General features: G+C 53.7%; 1 protein-coding gene and 1 long non-coding RNA gene across 2 annotated transcripts; one reads left to right on the top strand and one right to left on the bottom strand.

Annotated features, from left to right (window-relative positions):
- Positions 1 to 667: 667 nt before the first annotated feature.
- LOC149914748 (uncharacterized) lies at positions 668 to 14784 on the bottom strand. Its single transcript, XR_016460336.1, has 3 exons — positions 13765 to 14784; positions 5466 to 5714; positions 668 to 4971 (listed from the first exon to the last, which is right to left on the bottom strand). It is a non-coding gene; the product is annotated as an uncharacterized LOC149914748 (long non-coding RNA).
- A 132-nt stretch (positions 14785 to 14916) lies between these two features.
- Positions 14917 to 21604, top strand: TIPE1 (TNF alpha induced protein 8 like 1). The gene is made up of 2 exons (XM_031603943.2): positions 14917 to 15317; positions 20180 to 21604. The coding sequence occupies exon 2, from the start codon at positions 20182 to 20184 to the stop codon at positions 20740 to 20742; it is 561 nt and encodes a 186-aa protein (XP_031459803.2). The 5' UTR covers positions 14917 to 15317; positions 20180 to 20181; the 3' UTR covers positions 20743 to 21604.

The following is a 21604-nucleotide window of genomic DNA, read 5'->3' as shown; positions in this document are numbered from 1 at the left end:
GTAGGCCAAAACAGGAGGCCAAGGAGAATGCCACAGGGAATGCCAAAACAGAAGGCAAAGGTATAGACAGCACCCAAGGGAAGGCAACATCAAAGACAAGGCAAAGTCATGGAGAACAACAAAGGGAAGGCCTCGCCAGAGGCCGGGCCTCAAGGGACAGCCGTGGGAATTCCAAAATGAAGGACAAGATCAAAGAGAATGCCGCAAGGAACACCAAAACAGCACAAGACTGATGAGACCATTGCACAGAACACCAAAACACAGGGCAAAGACCAAGATAATGCCACAGGGAATGCCAAGACGGAGGGCAGGGCCCAATAGAACAATGCAGGGAACGCCAAAACGGAGGGCAAGGCTCAAGAAAACACCGCCAGGAACGCCAAAATGGAGGGCAGGGCCCAAGAAAACACCGCCAGGAACGCCAAAATGGAGGGCAGGGCCCAAGAAAACACCGCCAGGAACGCCAAAATGGAGGGCAGGGCCCAAGAAAACACCGCCAGGAACGCCAAAACGTAGGGCAGGGCCCAAGAAAACACCGCCAGGAACGCCAAAACGTAGGGCAGGGCCCAAGAAAACACCGCCAGGAACGCCAAAACGGAGGGCAGGGCCCAAGAAAATGCCGCAAAGGACACCAAAACAGAGGGCAGGGCCCAAGAAAACACCGCCAGGAACACCAAAACACTGGGCAAGGCACAAGAGAATGCCACCACAGACATCAGAACAGAGACCAAAGAGAATGCTGCAGGAAATAATCAGGCACAGAGGAGAGGCAAGGGGAACGCACAAGGAAGAGAACGGACAGCCTGTAAGGCACGCTGAAATGCAGAAATGAACTCCGGGTACCCTACCTTGTGTCTTACTAAGTAATGGGTAAACATTGCCCTTACCTCTTGGACAGATTATTACCGTCAGCAAAGTTGGCTTCCAGGGCATCGCAGGAAATGCAGATTTCTGTTCCTGGCTGTTCTCATGAAGAGCCACAGATCGCTCTGTGCAGTTTTTACGGCGCTCAGGAGCGCCACAGCTCTCCGCTGCCACCTGTTGGACACAATACAGTAATTAAGGCACTGCCCCACATATGCGGGGGCTGCACCTGTGCACACTGCTCTAATGATGTCACAAAGGAGCATCAGGGATAAAATTAATGCTATTTGTTGGCTTGAATTGTTAAACTAACTACAACTTCTTTTCTGCAGTACGATTGGGATGAAGGTTAATTTGACAGAAAACAAGGGGTGTTATTTTTATTGCTGCATTTAGGGTTAGAGACATTTTTTTTTTTTTTTACATCAGGCTAAGGGTTAGGTTTACAGATGCATTGCAGGTTAATGTAATTATCATTAGAGTTCCCATTAAGCTAGGGGTTCAGGTCAAGATCAAAATTAATGCTGCCTCCCAGCCAACCCCAGAGAGCCAAAGGCAAAGGCGTGCCAAACTCCCAGGACAAGCAAAGGGAAATCTGAGGTAAAGGCAAAGCAAACAGAAAAGGCTAAGGGAAGGGCAAAAGCAAGGAAAATACCCAGTGAAAAGCTATGGTGAGGGCAAGGAGAGCACAGCAGGGAAGGCCAACAGCAAAGGCCGAGAGAACACAGCAAGAAACACCAAAACAGAAAGCCAAGAGAACATGGCAAGAAATGCCTAGGCAAGAGCTAAGAGAACATGGCAAGAAATGCCAAAACAGGAGGCCAAGAGGACATGGCAGGGAACGCCAAAACAAGCGGCCAAAGAGAACATGGCAAAGGAAGCCAATACAGAAGGCCAAGAGAAGGTGGCTGAGTAGGCCAAAACAGGAGGCCAAGGAGAATGCCACAGGGAAGGGAACGCCAAAACAGCACGCCGAGGAGGACATCACAGGGAACACCCAGGCAATGGCTATGAGATAGCAGGAAGTGCCGAGGACAACGGCCAAGAGAACATGGCAAGAAATACCAAAACAGAAGGCTAAGAGAACACAGCAGTAAATGCCTAGGCAAGGGCTAAGAGAACATGGCAGGAAGTGCCAAAACAGGAAGCCAAGAGGATGTGGCAGGGAACTCCAGAACAAGTGGCCAGAGAGAACATGGCAAAGAAAGCCCATGCAGAAGGCCAAGATAAGGTGGCTGGGTAGGCCAAAACAGGAGGCCAAGGAGAATGCCACAGGGAACGCCAAAACAGGACACCGAGGAGGATGTCACAGGGAACGCCCAGGCAATGACTATGAGATGGCAGGAAATGCTGAGGACAACAGCCAAGAGAACATGGCAAGAAATGACAAAATACGAGGCCAAGAGAACATGGCAAGAAACACCAAAACCAAACACTGAAGAGAATGCAGCAAAGAAAGCTAAGTACAATGGCCAAGACAATGGGGCACAGAACACCAAAACAGGACAGCAAGAAAATGCAGTAGAGAATGTCTAGGGTAAAGAGAAGGAGAACACTGCAGTGAAAGGCCAGAGACAAATAGAATGTGGGAAGAAAAGGACAGGCAGCCTTTGGGGTACCCTAAAATGCAATAAAGAGCTCCGGGAGTGCTACGTTGTGCCACGCTACATAATGGGTAAACATTGGTGTGCGTATGCTGCCCTTACCTGCTGGGCAGACAATTACCAGTCAGCAAAGTGGGATTCTGGGGCATTCCAGGAAATCCAGCTTTCCGTTTCTAGCTGTTCTCATGAAGATTCACACATCTCTCCATGCAGACATTACAGCACCTGGGAGAACCACAGCTCCCAGTAATGCTGCACAGTAACGAAAGCACTACCCTGCATACATTGGGGGGCTGCACTCTGTGCATGATGCTGCTCACCAGCAGCACAGTAGCTGAGAACAACACACAAGAAAAGGCTCAAATACCCAACAACACTTTTGCTTCCATCTCCTCTGATAACTGCTCATTATATACAGCCCTCACCTTTGGCTGTGCAGGTGGGGATTGAGAAAGCAATGCCACCCCCACCAACAACCTCCCTGCCCCACACTGAGAGTCAAGATAGGGTTTGAGATCACCTGAGGAACCTGAACATCCAGGAGTCTATGGGTCCCAATGAAATGCATCCCAGAGTCACGAGGGTATTCGGTGATGCAGTCAACAAGCCATCCTCAACGGTATTTGAGAAGTTGTGGCAGTCAGGTGAAATCCCTGGTGAGTAGAAAAAAGGCAACAGCACACCTGTTATTACGGATAAAAAGGATGACCCTGGGAACTACCAACATGTCAGTCTCACCTCTGTGCTGTGAATGATCGCAGAGCAGATCCTCCTGGAAGTGACTCCAAAGCACATGTTCCAGTGCATCACCACCCTGAGTGAAAAACTTCCTCCTAATATCCAACCTAAACCTCTCCTGTCTTAGTTTAAAACCACTCCCCCTTGTCCTATCATGATCCACCCTCATAAACAGCTGTTTCCCCTCCTGTTTATCCACTCCCTCAAGTACTGGAAGGCCGCAATGAGGTCTCTCCAGAGCCTTCTCTTCTCCAGTCTAAACAAGCCCAGTTCCCTCAACCTTTCCTCATAGGAGAGGTGCTCCAGGCCTCTGATCATCTTAGTGCCCTCCTCTGGACCCGCTCTGAGAGTTCCAAGTCCTTCCTGTGCTGGGGGCTCCAGGCCTGGACGCAGTTAAGCAGATGGTGCCTCACGAGAGCCGAGTAGAGGGGGAAAAAAAAAAAAAAAGAAAAATCACCTCCCTCTCTCTGCTGGCTGTTCTTCTTTTAATGCAGCCCAGGATATAGTTGTCTTTCCAGGATGCAAGTGCACACTGCTAGCTCATGTCCAGCTTCTTATCCACTGGGATCCACAAGTCCTTCTCTGCAGGGCTGCTCTCAAGGGGTTCTTTGCAAAGTTTGTATAAACATCTGGGATTGCTCCTTCATCAGTGACATCGACAGTGGTGTCGAGTACACCCTAATGACACTGAGCTGTGGGGTGCAGTGACGTACCAGAGGGACGGGGCACCATCCAGAGGGACCTAAATAGGCTGATTAGCAGGCACAAATCCAAGTGCAGGGTCAGCAGCTGGGATGAGGGAATACCCGCCACCAGAACATGCTCGAGGATGAAAGGACTGAGCGTAGTCCTGCCCATAAGGCCTGGGGGTACTGGTGGGTGGGACCTGGACATGAGCCAGCAATGCGCCCTCCCAGCCCAGAAAGCCACACGTATCCTGGGCTGCATCCAAAGCTGCAGGGTCAGCAGGCGAAGGGAGGCAATCCCCACCCCTCTGTTCTGCACTGGTGAGGCCTCACCTGGAGTGCTGTGCCCAAATGTGGAATCCTCAGTGCAGGAGAGGTACAGAGCTGTAGGAGCATATCCAGAGTACAGCCACAAATACGAACCAAGGGATGGAACACCTCTCCTATAAAGACAGAGAGCTGGAGCTGTTCAGCCTGGAGAAGTGAAGGCTCTGAGGTGACCTGGTAACAGCCTTTCAATACCTAAAGGAAAGAACAAGGAAAAATATCTTTTACAGTGAGGGCGGTGAGGCAGTAGAACAGGTTGCCGGAGGTGTGGTGGATGCACTGTCCCTTTCAGGACGAGGCTGGGTGAGGCTCTGAGCAACCTGATCAAGCTGTGGATGTCATTGTTCATTGTGGAGGAATCAGACCAGATCATCGTAAATGGCACCAAGTACTCCAGTTGGGATGATCCACATCAGTCACAGAGCCTCTCCACACCAGACCCAGCATTCAGCAGATCAGGGGCCGCATTTTGTCACACTGTTGGGTCCCGGAGCTGCAGAGCTACTTAATGTGGGTCAGGGGATGGAAGGAAGAGGGGTGGGCGTTTGGGAAATTAATAGCATCCTCTGACAAATGGGATGAGATATCTGGGGAGATCCTGACTGTAGTCATCCAGAAGAGGACAATCCTTTCTTTTTTATTATCACAAAGCCAGATCTGCCATTAAAACAGAAAGAGCTGTAGGACCCTGGGGTGGTTGGCCACAATGTGCCCTGACAACGATGCCCTGGAATCCATTATCGCTGACAAATCTGTAAGGGAAATATCAGAGACAATCATAAAATATGAACAGAACGCATGTGGTCAGTATGCTCAAGCAGTGCAGACTGTATTATACTGAGCGAGGATGAAGCAAATGGCCACTGGGGTTTGGGAGTGTTCTTCGGGTGCCAGCTGATGCACCTCACTCTATCAGCAGCCATGGAGCTCATTGGGATGGGAGCACAGAACCCGTGGAGTGAAGCAAGCCCCTTTTAACACTACTTGAGCCTTAAGTGAGTTTCCCCACAGTCATCACAAACATGCCTGCATACAAGCAATGCACCAACATGGGGCTCGTGATGTTTCATTATCTGCTCCACAGTTCTCACACTGCTGATTAGAGGAACCCTGGCAATCCTTTGTATAATCAATGAAAATTATATAAAGGAATATTATATAATCAAATAATATTAAGATGTTATAATAATGAAATAAGCAAGAGAGTTAGGCACAGCGAGACAAAGAGAATAAATAGGAGGCTTACCCGTGTCGTGGGCTCGCTCAGGAAACTCCAGTGGAGTGGATCTTCCGAAGAGAGAGAGATCCTTCCCCAATGGTAGTCAGCTCTTAAATGGGTCTAGGAAAGGTGCAGCCAGGCTCCACCCCTTCCTGCAGCACAGGTGAATTGCTTTCACCTGTGCTCCCAGGGCTGACTCATTGCTCGCCTCAGGTGACTAATCAGAGGTTCAGGCCATGACTCAGCAGTTCCCATACATCCTTAAACCCCATCAACCTGCAAAATAAGATCAGAAGAGACACAGAACATAATTTAACACATGTTAATTATGCACAGAACGCCTTTAAACAACTCTGCATGGGTGGAATTAATACACGGCATTGTTAACTACAGCCATGAAAAGGGCTGGGATGATATAGCAGCAGACAAACCATGTCTGGAGCCCCAGGTTGGAGATTATGAGAATCGTGAAAGAGGGAACAGAGGCTCAACCAGAAGGTGATGACTTAAAAAAGATTTGCAAACAATTTATAGAATGCAGAACCCATTTATGGAAAAGCTCTCAGGATTCCCAGACCTGCAGTCAACCAACCAGCATTATCAGGGCCATGATCAGGGATCAAAGCACTCTAGAGATGAGGAAGCACTGGAAGAAAGGAATGTATGTCAGTCCCTCCATCAGCAGCTCAGAAAGAGAGAGAACCCCTCCATCTTCCTTAGAGAAGAACTGAAGGGCATTGCAAGAACATGTATAGCAGATACAGCTGCTCTAAGCCAGTTTAGAATCCCCCCCCCCCAAAAAAAGGGGAACTCACAGCCCTGCAATAAAGAAGGAATCACTCGCCCCATTCCAAGGGCTCACCCCACACCCCAAAGGAAGCAGTCTCCAGGTACAGATGCTGCCCTTACAGCTGCCAACCCTTAAATGTGTTCAGGATCTCCCCCAAAAAGGGGGAGACCATAGCCCTGCAACAAAAAAGAAAACAATCATCCCATTTTAAAGACAAACACTCACCCCATACTCTAAAGCAAGAAATCTCTAGGTTGAGATGCTGCCCTTCAAGCTGCAAGCCCCTAAACATGGCCAGAATTCCCCGAAAAACACAGAGCTCACAGCCCTGACACGATGAAGGAAACACCCCACACTCCTAAAGAAGCAGCCTCCTGAGAGAGATAGCACCCTTATGACTACTAGTCCTTAAGTGTGGTCAGGATCACCCCAAAGAAGTAGAGATTTACTTTTTTGTAGAGAGCCCTGAAATAAATAAAAAAAGAACCATTCACCCCACATTCTAAAGGAAGCGGTTTCCAGGTAGAGTTACTGACCTTATAGCTGCCAACCCTTAGAAGTGGTCAGGATACCCCAAAAAGGGGAGATTACAGCCGCCAGTAAAGAAGGAATCGCTCACTCCACGTGCTGAAGGAGACGGTCCCTAGGTACAAACGCTGCCCTCATAGCTACCAGCCCTTAAACACAGTCAAAATCCAACAAAAAGGGGAGCCCACAGCCGGGAAATAACAAAGGGATCACTCACCCAACACTCCAAGAAGGCATACTCCAGGAAGAGATACTACCTCTGTGGCTGCCAGCCCTTAAATGCAGTTAGGGAGGGGTGGAGCCAGGCTCAGCCCCATCCGGTCACACAGGTGAATTGCTTCCACCTGTGCTCACAGGGCTACACCCCTCACCAGGTGCTCCATCACTGCTTCAGGCTGTGAGCTCACAGTTCCCATAAAGGCATAAAGAAAAGAAAAGAAAAAAAAAAAAAAAAGTAATGACCAGCAGGTAATGGGAGTCTGCCTGTCCAGCAAGGGGAGGTTTATCAGTGGATGAGCTACAATAATCCACATATTTTGATCCCAATCTGTCCTCAAAGACAATTGGCGACATTTCTAATAGATAGAGGAGCACAGATTTCAATACTAACACAGCAAGATGTAGTGAAGTTGTGTGCGCAACCTAGACAGCAAAGAGTTGAGATTACCGCTGTGAACGGAGAGAGTGCTGTTAGCCAAACTGCTGGAGTCAGCTTATGGCACCCCAGTGAAAAACGTATATCATCTGCTCGCTTTGCAATTAAAGACCATTGTGAAAATATTTCAGAATTCGGTGTCCTCAGCAGGTGAACCTGGCACCTGCCCATATGGCAATGTGTGGCCTTTTGGGCTCAAGTACCAAGCCCAAACCCCAAAGAAATAGGGAGGCTGCAGTGTGCGTACTTCGTGCAGCCCCCCTGCGCTCCTGGAATCAGAGATCGTTGATGTACTGCAGTACCCCATTTCTGCTGCAGCGTGATGTGGGATTTCTGAAGTCATCACAGCTTTGGAGAAGACAAATCATTTCCAGAACACACTCCTCGTATAACTCACCTGTCTGCCCAGTTTGGAAACCAGATGGAAGGTGGTGATTAACAATTGATTATCGGTGCCTAAGCAGTTATACAGCCCTGCTAGGAGCTGCTGTCCCAAACGCTGCCAACTTAACAGCTACTTGGCAAGCAGCCATGTCGGTTCACTCCCTTGGATCCAGTGCCTTCTATGTGCCCCAGAAGTCTTTCGTGTCCCCACGATGGGCTCTAGAGACACCTGGATGTGTCCCAGAGCTACAGAGTGTGCAGTGGGCAGCCCCAGAGACATCATAGAGCCCTCTCCCAGCTCCTCAGTGCACTCTGGGTGTGATGGTGATGTGATACAGGGAGGTGTCAGGTGGTGCCAGGATGTGCCGGTGCCACCACATGTGCCATTCGAGAAGCACTGCGGGGCAGACGAGCAGTGCCATCCTGAGCTGGCAGTGACGGTGACGCCCAGTGCCATGCTGCTGCTGAGCGGCCGCGCAGCCAACGTGGCCGTGGTGCTGACACTGCACAACCACGGTAAGGGGGCCACTGTCACCATCTGGAACCCCCTTGGGGTGGTGTTCCGCAGGGCCAGGGCCACCGCGATGGGGGCACCTGTCCCCATGTCTAAACAATGTCCCCAGTGTCCCCATGTCCCCGTGCCTCCACAGCCCCCAATGTCCCCAGTGTCCCCACAATGTCCCCATAATGTTCTTTTCCATGTTCCCATGTCCCAGTGTCCCCACACTCCCCAACTTCCCCCCAGTGCCCCTGCATCTCCCAGTGTCCCCCCAGTGTCCCCACAATGTCTTTTCCCATGTTGCCATGTCCCAATGTCCCCCAGTCCCCACTTCCCTTAATGTCCCCACAACATCCCCAATGTCTCCACATCCCTCAAAGACCCCAGTGTCCCCCCAATGTTCCCCAACCTCCCCAATATCTTTATAATGTCCCCCAGTCTCCCCACAATGTCCCCACAATGTAGCTGGTGTCCCCACATTCCCCCCAGGGCATGTCCCTGGTGCCCATCAACTGCTGGGAGGCAGCAGCAGCACTGGTGACAGTGGGGACAGGGATAGCATCGGTGACAGTGGTGGGCACACTGTTGTGCCACGTGAGCCACCCCATACTGTGTGCCAGCAACACATCGAGGTCATGGGGACATGGGGGGACATGGGGACATGGAGACACGGAAGGGAGGTGGGGACATGGAGGGGACACAGAGGACAAGGGGCATGGGTAGGACATGGGGACACCAAGGGGACATGGGAATATGGAGGGGACATGGGGATGTGGAGGGGACACAGAGGGGACACAGGGACATGGGGGGACATGGTGACATGGGGGACACAGCGCTGGGTTTCCCCTGTAGGTGCTGGTGAAGGTGACACATAACCACTTGTGGGGCGCTATGCTGCAGCTGGGGGCCAATGACAGCAGGTGGGCAAGGGGGGACATAGGGGGGCAGGGGGGTGTACAGCAGGGGATGGGGGCCGGGATAGAGGGACAGGGGGACAGTGGGGGCATGGGGGAACAGGGGGACAGTGTGGGGCGAGAGCAGGAGCGATGTTGGAATTATGCTATGGGGTAACACCAGGGGGTGACTTTGAGGAGTGAACTTGAAGTGACACCAGGGAGAGACACTGGGGTGACACTATTGGGGTGACATTGTTGGAGTGATGTTGAGGGTGCAGTGGTAACGCTAAGTCATGGCTTGAGGCAATGATAGAGCACCTGGTGAGAAGGTAGGACCAATCCAGGGAGCTCAGGTGCATGCAACGTTGTTGAGTGATGAAAGGATGGAGCCAAGATTGACCCCTTCCCAGCCCTCATTTAAAAGCTGGCAGTGGGAGCACGGTGCTTTTGCTATGGGATCCTGCCAACCTAAGGTTTTCCAATGTGGAGTAGTTTTGTTTCTGTGCCCATTGATGCTGCACTGGAGCTGACCTTTATTTGCTGTAACCCAGGATCTTGGCTGCTCTGCTGTTGCTGCTGTGTAGAGGTGAGACTGGGGGGGGTGACACCGTGGAGATGGTGGGGTATCACTGGGGGGGACATTAGGGAATGATGCTGAGGGTTGATGTTGGGGTGATGGAGGGGGGATGCTGGGATCATGTTGGGGTGTGATACTGGGGTGTGGTATTGTTGGAGTGACACGGGGGGGGACATCAGGGAGTGACCATGGGGTGAGGTGGTTGGGGGGCAAGTTTGGTTGTTGGAGGTGAGGCTGTTAGGGGTTCTCTTCCACTTGGGCTCTGTACTATGTGCTGGCCACGCTGGTACAGCGTGCAATGGAACAAATCCTGCAGATTCTCCTGTGAAGAATCAAAGCAGGAGAGGGGCTGCAGTGGGGGTGAAAGGCCAAGTGCCCTTTGAAGCAGGGAATGCCCTGGTGGTGCTGCCTATTGCTTCCGCCACTGGTATGTTCCTTCTCTCTCCTGTCAATGGTTTGCCATCTTTCAAGGGTCAGAAAGTAATAGTGCACTTGTTCAGGGAGGTTTTGCTTCCTGTTTACAGGGATTATGGTGACACTGGGGTGATATGAGGTGTGATTGTGGGGAATGATGTTGGGGTGTCCCTTCAGGGTGACATTGGGCTGACACTGGGATCACGTTGGGGTGTGACATCAAGAAGTGACACTGGGGGATGACTTTCTTGGGGTGACATTGGGGAGGACACTGCTGACACTGGGGGGGTGGCATTGTTGGGGAGTGATGTTGGGGTATCACTGGGGTTGATACCAAGGAGTGATGCTGGCTGGTGACATTTTTGGGGTGATGTTGAGGTATCACTGGGGGGGGCGACATCAAGGACTGCTGGGTGACGCTGTTGAGGTTAACACTGGAGCGGGCACACTGGAGTGATGTGGAGGTGACACTGAGTTGACGCTGGAAGGCTGATGCGTAGGTCACATCAGAGAGTGATGCTGGGCGGTGACACTGATGGGGAGATGCTAGGGGGTGATACTCTGGTTACATTGGGGTGTAATGTTGGGGTATCACTGGGGTTGACAGCGGTGACTGTTACTGAGATGACAGCGGTGATGTTGGGCTGATGCTAGAGGGTGACACTGGAGTGATGTTGGGGTATCACTGAGGTTTAACATCAAGGAGTAAATAATGCTGGAGTGACACTGGGGGATGATATTGTTGGAGTGATGCTGAGGATTGATACTGCGGTTAGATTGGGGTGATGCTGCAGTGATGTGGTGGAGTGACACTGGGAGGTGATGTTGGTGAATCAATGGGGTTAAACATCAAGGAATGATGCTGTCGGAATCATGTTGGGGGAGCACACTGGAGCCCCATTGTGGAGACACTGGCTTGACACTGGGGGATGCTAGGGGGTGATGTTGGAGTACCACTGGGGGATGACATCAGGGAGTGATGCTGGCGGGTATCATTGTTGGGGTGATGCTGCAGTTGACCTGGCTGCCTGTCCCCATAGCCCCACTGAAACACCGGAGACACAGGGTGACAACACGGTGACATAAAGCATCCCTGTGCACTATGGGGTGGGGGGTGGTAACCTGGTGAGGTAGGGGAACACCCTCTGGACTTCCCTGCACATCACAGTCCCCAAAGGGGACCCTGGAATGGGAATACCCCTGTGCCCCACATGGACTCCCCCACCCCTCCAAGCATGAGTACTCCACCCCATACCTTAACTTCATCTCAGGACAGACCTGCATTGCTATGGCACCACTACCAGGCGCAGCCTCCTGCTGCCCCGCTGATCTCACAGACCTCCCTCACAGACCCCTAGCCCCACTGATCCTACTTAAAATCATAGAATTACTCAGGTTGGAAGAGACCCTCTTCCTGTCACTTGAATAGACCAACCCTGCTCTTGCTGCAATCACCTTTTAGGTATTGGAAGAGAGAAATCAGGTCTCCCCTCAGCCTCCTCTTCCACAGCCTAAACAGCTCCTTCACTTGCTCCTCATAGGGCGTATTTTCCAAGCTTGAATGGCTTGTGATACAAGCTTTGTTGCCCTCCTTTGGACCTGCTCCAGCAACTTAATATCCCTTCTGTATTGAAGTGCCCAAAACTGAACACAGTTCTCTAGCTGGGGCCTCACCAGTGCCAAGTACAGGGGCAAGATTACTTCCCTAGTGCTGCTCACCACACCATTCCTCAGCCCATCGATCCAGTCTGTCCAATTCCCTCTGTAGTGCCTTTCTACCCTCTGGCAGATCAACACTCCCTCCTAACTTGGTGTTGTCTGTGAACTTACTGAGGGTGCACTCAATCCCCTCATCAAGATCATTGATAAAGATGTTAAAAAGGAGTGGCCCTAGTACCGAGTTCTGGGGGGCACCACTTGTGACTGGCTACCAACTGGATTTAACTCCACTGACCACAACTCTTATTTGATTTACCCCACCGATCTCACAGTTCCTCCCCACAGTTCCCCCTCACTGCCCCCATTCCCCCCTTTCCTTTCTCCCAAATTCTATTCCACTGCACGGTGCCCTCCACCCCAACCTCAATGCCTTCATTCTCCTGCCCCACATGCTGCCCCCTGACCTGGTTGCCCGACATCTGTGGGGTGAACCCCACAGCTTCTCATGGCACCACTTCCATGCTGTGAAGCTGGGCTGGAGAGGGACTGTCGGCCATGGGAGTTGAGGTGGAGCTGGAGGTCACTACAGGGAGTGGGGGTCGAGGTAGGGCATGGGGTGCTATGGGGCTGCAGGTCACATAGTCGTGTCGTGCCCAGACACAGCGGCGCTGTACCGGTACCCCGTACGCCGCCGTACCTGGTGCCTCCGGACCGAGCAGGGCCGAGCGCGGCTGCAGCGGGGGCGATGCCATCACCGTGAGGACATGGAAGCTGCTCGTGCAGCACAGCGCTGTTGTATCCTCCACCTCTTGCCAGAATGTGTGGGGCACTGAGAACCTGGTCACCCCAATCCCCACAGCTGGCCCCACATCTCAGCCCTAATCCCTGCACCTGGCCCCCAATCCCCCATCTTAGCTCCAAACCTGTCTCCAAATCCAGGGCTCAGATGGATCCCTGCTATGAAGATAAAAAGCCCAAACGCCCCAAATTCAGACCCTGAGCAGTATGACTCGTTGCACCGTACCTCGATGTAAGCCGCATGAATCCCCAGACCGCCCCAAAACAGCCCAAAAGCCCGCACCCAAAGTACAAAGCACGTACTGTCGTCGACAAAGCAGTACGCATGCGCCAGTTCCAGCCCAACACTACGCGTGCGCCAGTTTGGGCAAACCATATGCATGTGTCAAATTCGACACAACACCACGCGTGCGCCAGGTCCGGCGCAGCACTACGCATGTCCAGCACAGTACTACGCGTGCGCCAATTCCGGCATACTACTCGTGCTCCTAATTGGACACAGCACTACGCGTGCTCCATCCTCGTCACGGTACTGCGCATGCGCGACTCCGGAAATTCCGAAAAAAATGCGTAGTCTTGACGCATGACTACGCATGCGCCTTCCCGGCACGCCTCTACACCTACTCCAGGCGTACAGGAACGCAGCACTATGCATGCGTTTGCATTTACACAACCCTACGCATGTGCAGGGTTGGACGCAGCACTACGCATGCGCCTTTCTTGGCACACTTGTACACATGCGCTTTTCCCTTCATAGAACTCCGCATGCGGAGTTTCCGGCACACCATCACGCATGCAGTTCCGCGCATTTGCCACGCGGTGGCAGCAGAGACCGCGGACAGAATCAGAATTGCCAGGGTTGGAAGGGACCTCAAGGATCATGAATCTCCAACCCCCCTGCCACACGCAGGGCCACCAACCATTCCACCTAATGCTAGACGAGACTACCCAGGGCCCCATCCAATCTGGCCTTGAACACCTCCAGGGACGGGGCATCCACAACCTCTCTGGGCAGCCTGTTCCAGTACCTCACCACTCTCTCCGTAAAGAATTTCCCCATGACGTCCAACCTAAATCTCCCTTCCCTCAGCTTAAAACCATTTCCCCTCGTCCTGCTGTCACTCACCCTTTCAAAGAGTTGATTTCCCTCCTGTTTGTAGGCTCCCTTTAGGTACTGAAAGGCTGCAATGAGGTCACCCCGCAGCCTTCTTTTCTCCAGGCTGAACAAGCCCAGCTCTTTCTGCCTGTCCTCATAGGGGAGGTGCTCCAGTCCCCTGATCATCTTCGTGGCCCTCCTCTGGACCCTCTCCAACAGCTCCCTGTCTTTCTTGTAATGGGGTCTCCAGACCTGGGCGCAGTATTCCAGATGGGGCCTCACAAGAGCAGAGTAGAGGGGAACAATCACCTCTCTGTCCCTGCTGGCCACCCCTCTTTTGATGGAGCCCAGGATACCATTTGCCAAAATGTCATATGTTGGGAGAAAAGTGGCAATTCTGGGAGAAAATGTCATATGTTGGGGAGAAAAGTGGCCCCTCAGAGCCCCCCAGTGCCCCTAAGAGCCCCTCAGAAAACCCCAGATCCCCCCAGTGCCACATAATGCTCCCCAGACCTCCAGCGCCTCCCAGCACCCCCCAGAGCCCCTCAGTGCCTCCAGCTTCCACAATACCCCAATGAGCCCCTCAATGTCCCCCAGTGCCACTCAGAGCACCCCAGTGCCCCCCAGAGCCCCCAGTTCTCCCCAGAGCCTCCCAGTGCCCCTCAGTCCCCCAGTGCTCCCCAGTGCACCTCAGAGCCCCCCAGGGACCCCAGTGCTCCTCAGAGCCCCCCAAGTGCTCTCTCCAGTGTCCCTCTGAGCCCCCCAGTGCCCACCAGTACCCCTCAGAGCCCCCTAAGGCACCCCAGTGCCCCCTCGGGCCCCCAGTGCTTCTCAGAGCCCCCAATACACCCCAGAGCCCCCATGCCCCTCAGAGCCCACGAGAGCCCCCCAATGCAATTCAGAGCTCCCCAATGCCCCCCAGTATCCCCCAGAGTCGCCGAGTGCCCCTCAGAGCCTTCCAGTGCCCCTAAGAGCCTCCAGGTGCCCAGCAGTGCCCCTTAGAGCCCTCCAAGGCCCCCCAGAGCCCCTCAGAGCGGGCGGCACCACAATGAGTGGCGGCAGAGGACCCCTCCCCCAACCCCATTCGGTCGGAGCACGGCCACTGCGTGTGGGATTTCCCCGTCTTCCGGGGGTGGCTTTTCTCGGCGCTACCGGGCAGGAGCTCAGCGGCACCGGAACGACAGCAGTGGCTGGAGCTGCCCTCGGGTACCCGACTGCCGGGCTCCAGCCGGGGCACGTCAGTCCCGCAGCGCACCAGGGAAGGACCAGCCGTCCCGGTCCTGGTGCCAGCACCGGTGCCGATGACCCCGGGGCGAGAGGGAAGTCCGCCCCCTCGGTACTCCCCTGTCCTGCTCCTATTGGCAGCTTCGTAGCAAGCCCCGCGTCATCATTGGCCAGCACGGCCATTGGGCACCGCCCCCGCTGCAGCCGCGCTCGGCCCCGCTCGGTCCGGAGCAGCCCGGGGGCACCGGGCACGGCGGCGTACGGGGTACCGGTACAGCGCCGCTGTGTCCGGGCACGAAGAGGCCCCGGGAAAATAAACACCCCGTCCTACTGGAGGAGCCCCTGTGGCTCCGGTGCAGGTAAGGGCTGCCGGCGCGGGTCTCGCTGTCCCTGTTTTCGGCCCCGCGGGGGGCTGCGTGCCGAGAGATTCTACCCGAACCGCGGCTCTGTGCACTGGGGGTCACTGGGGTCTCTGAGGTGCACTGGGCGTCTCTAGGGGGCATCGGCGGCGGCAACGGCGGCAGCTCCCCCTGTCCGGGTGGGTGAAATGGCTCTGAAAAGCGGTGGGGGTGGGAGGGGGTGGAACTCTCCGCCGGGAGAACTGAGCGGCTCCGGGCTGCCCCGGGGCTATGTGCTGGCATAGTGCGGGTAGCAGGGGGTCCCGAAGGGGTCCTAGGGCACGAGTGTGGGTCTGAGGGCCACGGTGAGGCACAGTTTTGTGGGACGTGTTGATGGGGCAGCTGGTCTTGTGTGGGGCTCTGCCTCGGCTTCCCCTTTGGGTAAAATGTGGGACAACAGCAAAGAGGAGAGGGGTTCACTGCAGCTGCTGAGGAAGCATACTTTGGTCCCCATCTTCCTGCATAGTGTGGGGTGTTTGGGTTTGTGCAGCCTGGGGGAGCTGAACCAGGGTCTGCAAAGGGAAGCGAAGAAGCGGCTCTGGGAAGGATGTGATATGCTGTTCCGTGCTGCGCAAACAGGGCCATAATGCTCAACATGGCTCTCACTCCATGGCAGCCCCAACCTGCACATGTGGGAGACTTGTGGGGCACCACAGCTCCCAGGGGCCTACAGCCCCCCTCAGCATCACAGATAGACCCCTGAGGCTGGGAGGATTCTGCTCTGGTGTGAGATGCAACCGTCCTGACTGCTGCAGAACACACCAAGAAGTTTTTAGGGTGCTGCAAACATTGTGTTGTGACCCGAAGCACAGCATCACTGGAGGAAGGCTGCAACAGTGGTCCTGTTACAGAACTGTCTCTCAGAATAAAGTCTATCTGCAAAACTTTGCTTAGCTTTGCCCTTGCTGCAGCCTTCCATAGACAGGAAGTGTGCACTGTGCTGTGTAGCCTCGGCACTGCTGCTTCCCGCTCTGCTTTGCACTTCCCCATCGCTCTCCTGAGCCTGTCTCCTCCTGGTGAAGGAGAAAGGAAGTTGCCACAGGAGAGAGCGGTCGTTGGCTGCCTGATAAGGGAAGGAGGAAATAGAAGGCGAGATGGATGCTCCAAAATAACCCCTTCCTCCTTCTTGTGCTGCAGCTGCTGAGCCCCTGGGCACGATAACACCACCAGATCTCCAAGCATGGCATAGAGGTGCTTTCCCCAAGGGCTCCCTCCAGGTGCCAGCAACTGTTCCCACGCAACATCCATGGCCATGTCCACAGGGAAGGGAGCACTGCGGGAGCCCTCTCCCCTCCCATGCCTGAGGCTGGGGCTGGTAGTGGGAGCCCCTCACCCAGCTCCATGTATGGGCATGTTGGAGCTGCTGAGCACACTGGAGTTCCCAGGTGCCTGTTCAGATTTGGGATGAAGTCAGGTGTTTCCCAGCCCTGCAAGCTGCTCAGGGATGCTGGGCTTGTTGCAAAGGAGCTTGTTGCAATGTTCCTGGCTTCTGTCCCACTGGGTGGCAAGGGGCACCAGGATGAGCAGTGATGGGTGCGTGCAGGGTGCTGCAATGACTCTGCCTGTGGTCTGGCTCTCTCCATCCCTCAGGCCTTCTGTGCTGCCTTTGGCCCCTTGTCACCAAGGTGATTGTGCCCTGTGTGCACCACTCTGCTGTGCTGCAGGAATGGGCAAGACACTTTTTCCTGGAGGGATTTCAGGTTATAAAAGTTCAAAAACCCCCAAAGGCATTTTGCCATCTTGGGTAGACTCTTCCCTTTTTTTTGCTGCTGCTGAGGATCTGGGCTTGTGCTCCTGACCCCAGCACAGCCACCAGCAGGATGGCATGGGGCTGTGAGCAGTGCTGGAGCAGCTATGAGAACTGCTGTGTTGCTGCTGCACGGCCCAGGGAAAGGGGGTCATGGCCCAGAACTCAACAGTGAGTCCCAGAACAGCAGAGCAGGGCCACACAGCAACCAAGTGAGGCAGTGCGTAGGGCTCAGGGTTTGTCCCCACATTGCTCTTTGTCCCCTGCCCTCACCGTGCTCTTGCTCACCCTGTTGGGTTATAAGGTTTCCTCTGTGTTGCAAGGTGCTTCCCCTCTGGCCTCATTCTGCTCTGCACACATGTCCCTGCAGGGCTGTGTGCACCCATGACAACACACACACAGAGCAGTGACAACCAAAGGTGCTGGCTTCTTTCTGTGCCACCTAGCATGTGGCTGGGGGGGCTGAGTACTGTGGGGTCAGGCTCTGGTTACACCCCAGCAGCTCTGGCCCTTCTCCTGTGATCTGGTGCAGTGGTGAGGTTTAATTAATTAATGTTGGTTGGGCACTTAGTGGTTGGCAGAGGAAAGTGATAGGGGTGGCAATGGGGAGTAGAGCAGCAGTGTGGCGCAGTGCAAGCATCTCCCTGAGTGGCAGTGGGGGGAGTGTGGCGCACACAATGCAGGGAACCAGGGAGATGGCAACCCTGAAATGTTGACTTTTAGCATTGGCCCTAATAGGAGACAGTGGTGCTGCCCTTAGGACTGTGTTGGAGGGAATGGAAGTGTGGTGGTGTGGGCAGGAGCATGGCTGGGAGGTGGAGAAGCTCCCAGCTCAAGCCCTCCTTTCTGCATGCTTGCTGCACACTGCCCCATGCATTATTGAAGTGTGTTTGCATTCCTGCATCAAATATTCATCCCGCTGCCATGGGAGCTGCTGTGGGGCTGCCAGGAGTGCAGCGGGGCCATGTGGTGAAGTGCTGTGGACGCCTGGTGATTGGCACCCAGATCGACACTCAGTGTGGAGTGAGTGTGGGGTGTGAGACTGGGACTCCCCTGACCCCAGTAATGGGGTTTTTGTTCCCTCTGTGGATGAGAATCTCATCCCCCAGACCAGAGGATCTCCTCCTTCCTCTACCCCACTTCTGCACCTCCTGCTCCTCTATCTCCAGGTCTCTTTCAGCTCCTGCAGCTGAGCAACTTTCAGTGCTTAACCAAAGCCCTGAGCTGAAACAGGGACCTTGCATGTGCCCAGCCTGGCAGGAACCCGTTGCAGTGCTTTGGGGTGTGTTGGAGCATCACCTTCACAGCTCCCATAGGATGTCTGGGCATAGAACCCAGTGCAAATGTTGCAGCCTTCAGCTGAGCCCCATGGCGTGGCCATCCCTTCGAGTTCTGCTGGAGTCTGCAAAGCTCCCAGGAAGCTCTGCTTTTCTCTGTTGGGTTCAGATTCCTGCAAAACAGGTAGAAAAAAGCCCAATGAAATGACAGTGACTGTGTGCAAAGCCACCACCATTCATTGCCAGGGCCACGCTGCACTGTGCTCTTCCAGAGCAGGGCTCAGTGCACAGCAGTGCTGCTCTTTCAGTAGAAGACCCTGGGTTTCAAGGGCGTTGTCATTAAAAAGAAAAGGAAAAAAACAAGCCCAGCATAGGGCTGCAGACTTGAGTGACAGGAAGGAAATCTGGTGGTTTATTTCAGTCTGCAGACTGCTCGGTGGGGCAAAGCAGACTCTTCCGCGCACTGATAGTGGCGACAGCCCCTCTGCCAACAATGGGACCAGGGGTCAGCAGCACCCTTCCCAGCAGGAAAAAGCCCATAAAATCTCCCAATGGGAGCTGACTGAATCCTTGTGGTGTGGAAGCTTTCCCCCAGGACCAATGCAGAAGCAAAGTCCATGACTGCAGTTGAGTGTTTTGGAGGAGTGGGCGCTTCCTATTTTTTCATGGCTCAGTGGGTGGAGTTTGCTTTTGCTTGTTGCCTGCGGTTGCCCAACAAAGAGCTCAGGCGTGGGAATCTCTATTTATACAGGCACTGCTCCTGCTCAGCATCCTGTAGCACTGGGAGCATTCAGGGCACAAAGCCCATTGCCAATGGAGGGGCTCATAGCCTGGGATTGTGGCTGGGGCCATTTGTGAGCCTAGAACGTGGGCTCAGCTCTGGCAGCACCATGTGTATGGGGCAGTTGGCGCTCAGTGAGTTCTGTGAAAGCAGCCTCTGTGCTTTGTTACTTCTGTCTCAGTCTGACGCTCATGCTGGCAAAAATCAATGTTTTTGCATTGAAAGAAATACCTACAAAGCACCACATTTTTCCTATGGGCTGTACCTACCACTGCATGTAGCATCTGACTCCAGTACTGCTTGCTTGCTTCGTGTGCTTCCAGCCCCAGTTGTGTGCAGGGGCAGAGAGGTGCCAGGAGCTGGGCCCAGCCCATGGGGTGATCACCACAAGCTTTGAGCAGAAACCATTCTCTCCTCTCTGTATCCAATTTATTCTCACTCTGGCAGTGTCCTTTAGCTTCAATATTTCTTTTACCTCTACAATGAAGAGGACCAATGATGATGTATTTATAGAGCAATCTCTTCCCTGCTCTCCTTTTACCATTCTGACTGTGCTGCATGCAGATAATTGCATAAGCAACCTGCATCTCCCACCCATCCTCGCACTGGAGCAGCTGTCACCACAAAGGGCTGCACGTGGCTACAATGGGTGACTCAGCCCCACCTGTCCCAACCTACAGGAAATGAGTCAGGTTGTAAGGAAGCAGTAAAGTGATGAGGCAGGAGCCCTTCCTGCAGTGAACTGTGCAGCGGCAATCTTGGGAGGTAGAAGAGTGAAGGTCTCACGGGGATTGTGCTGCAGTTTTATCCCAGCAACTAGGGGAAGAGAGTCAGGGACACCCCATAAGTCATCCCCAAACCAAAGCTGGGGTGTGAGTTCCTCTCCTCTGGCACCCAGAGCCTCCTGAGGAAGAGCTGCTCCTAGTCTTACCTTCAGTGTGAGGTGTACGGGGAGGAGAGGATGCAGGGGCAGTTCCAGGACGTGGGCTGAACCATGTGTGCCTCTTTTTCCCCACAGAGATGGACACCTTCAGCACCAAGAGCTTGGCCCTGCAGGCCCAGAAGAAGCTCTTGAGCAAAATGGCTTCCAAGACCATGGCCAATGTCTTCATTGACGACACAAGCAGCGAGATCTTGGACGAGCTCTATCGAGCCACGAAGGAGTACACCCACAATCGCAAAGAGGCCCAGAAGATCATCAAAAACCTCATCAAGATTGTGATGAAGCTGGGCGTGCTGTATCGCAATGGGCAGTTCAGCCCTGAGGAGCTGATGGTGATGGAACGCTTCCGCAAGAAGGTGCACACCTTGGCCATGACAGCGGTCAGCTTCCACCAGATAGACTTTACCTTTGACCGCAGGGTCATGTCAAGTGTGCTGACGGAGTGCCGGGACCTCCTGCACCAGGCTGTCAGCAGCCACCTGACGGCCAAGTCACACTCCCGCATCAACCATGTCTTCAACCACTTTGCAGACTACGAGTTCCTCTCGGCCCTCTATGGGCCAGCCGAGCCCTACCGCACCCACCTGAAGAGAATTTGTGAAGGTGTCAACAAGATGCTGGAGGAGGACAACATATGAAGCCATTGGTGGCAACGTGACTCAGCATCCCATTACCTATGAGCCTGAAGACAGGACATACGGCCATTTTGGTGATGACAGGGTTTTGTCCTCTTCTCTGTGATGCTAACTCTCTCATTTTCTCCTCTTTATATAAAAGACTGAACCTCCTGACTTCGTCTGTCCCTTGCCCAGGATCTGCAAACCTTGCTCCTGGCTGAGTTCTTTCCAGGTGCTCCAGGGCTTCTGGCTCCCTGGGCTCCTGCTGTACAATCTTGGTTTTCCTTTGCCCATAAAGTGCTCTTAGCTCTGAGTCCAAGTAACTGGCCACAACTGGATTCTCCGCTTTGAACTTGACTGTAATTCTTCTATAGAAAACAAACCAAAGACTGGCAGTGTGCAACACCAATCCAAGATGTGCAGCTGCTTGGTGAGCAGGTGTGATACCATTATCATAGCTCTATTTTGGCAAGGTCCCAGCACCTCCATGACACAGTGGGAACAAGCCATGCTCCAGGCTTACACTGCCCAGCTTAGGAGATACTTCTGTGCCTTTGCAGGCTGGAAGGGGTTTTGGCCTCCCATGGACAAGTCCTGGCAACCAGAAAGATCCCCAGCTGCATGGGTGAGCAGTGGTCCCTCAGGGTTGGAAGCACCCTTGGTGGCCCTGTGTTCTCCCTCATCCTGGGCTCAGCTGGGATTCCCCAACAGCCTCCTGTGGACGGTATCACTGTGATCACTCAGATGCCTTCCTTTGTCATTGTCCTGAGTATTTCACACATTTGACATGTCCTTGAGTGAGTTCTAATTGTTATTTTTTACAAAACTCTGTAGCCCTTATGAGTTTTCTAAATAAACTCAACCGGTTTGGCTTGGTGCTCCA

Source organism: Phasianus colchicus, chromosome 28 (genome assembly GCF_987193195.1).
Source record: "Phasianus colchicus chromosome 28, bPhaCol1.hap1.1, whole genome shotgun sequence".
Classification (NCBI taxonomy): Eukaryota; Metazoa; Chordata; class Aves; order Galliformes; family Phasianidae; genus Phasianus; species Phasianus colchicus.
The sequence above is the reverse complement of the archived record's forward strand: the minus strand, read 5'-3'. Positions and strand labels throughout refer to the sequence as shown.

Bases quoted from the DNA above. Each gene is read 5' to 3' on its own strand.
- TIPE1 (XM_031603943.2), top strand. From the start codon at position 20,182: ATGGACACCTTCAGCACCAAGAGCTTGGCCCTGCAGGCCCAGAAGAAG.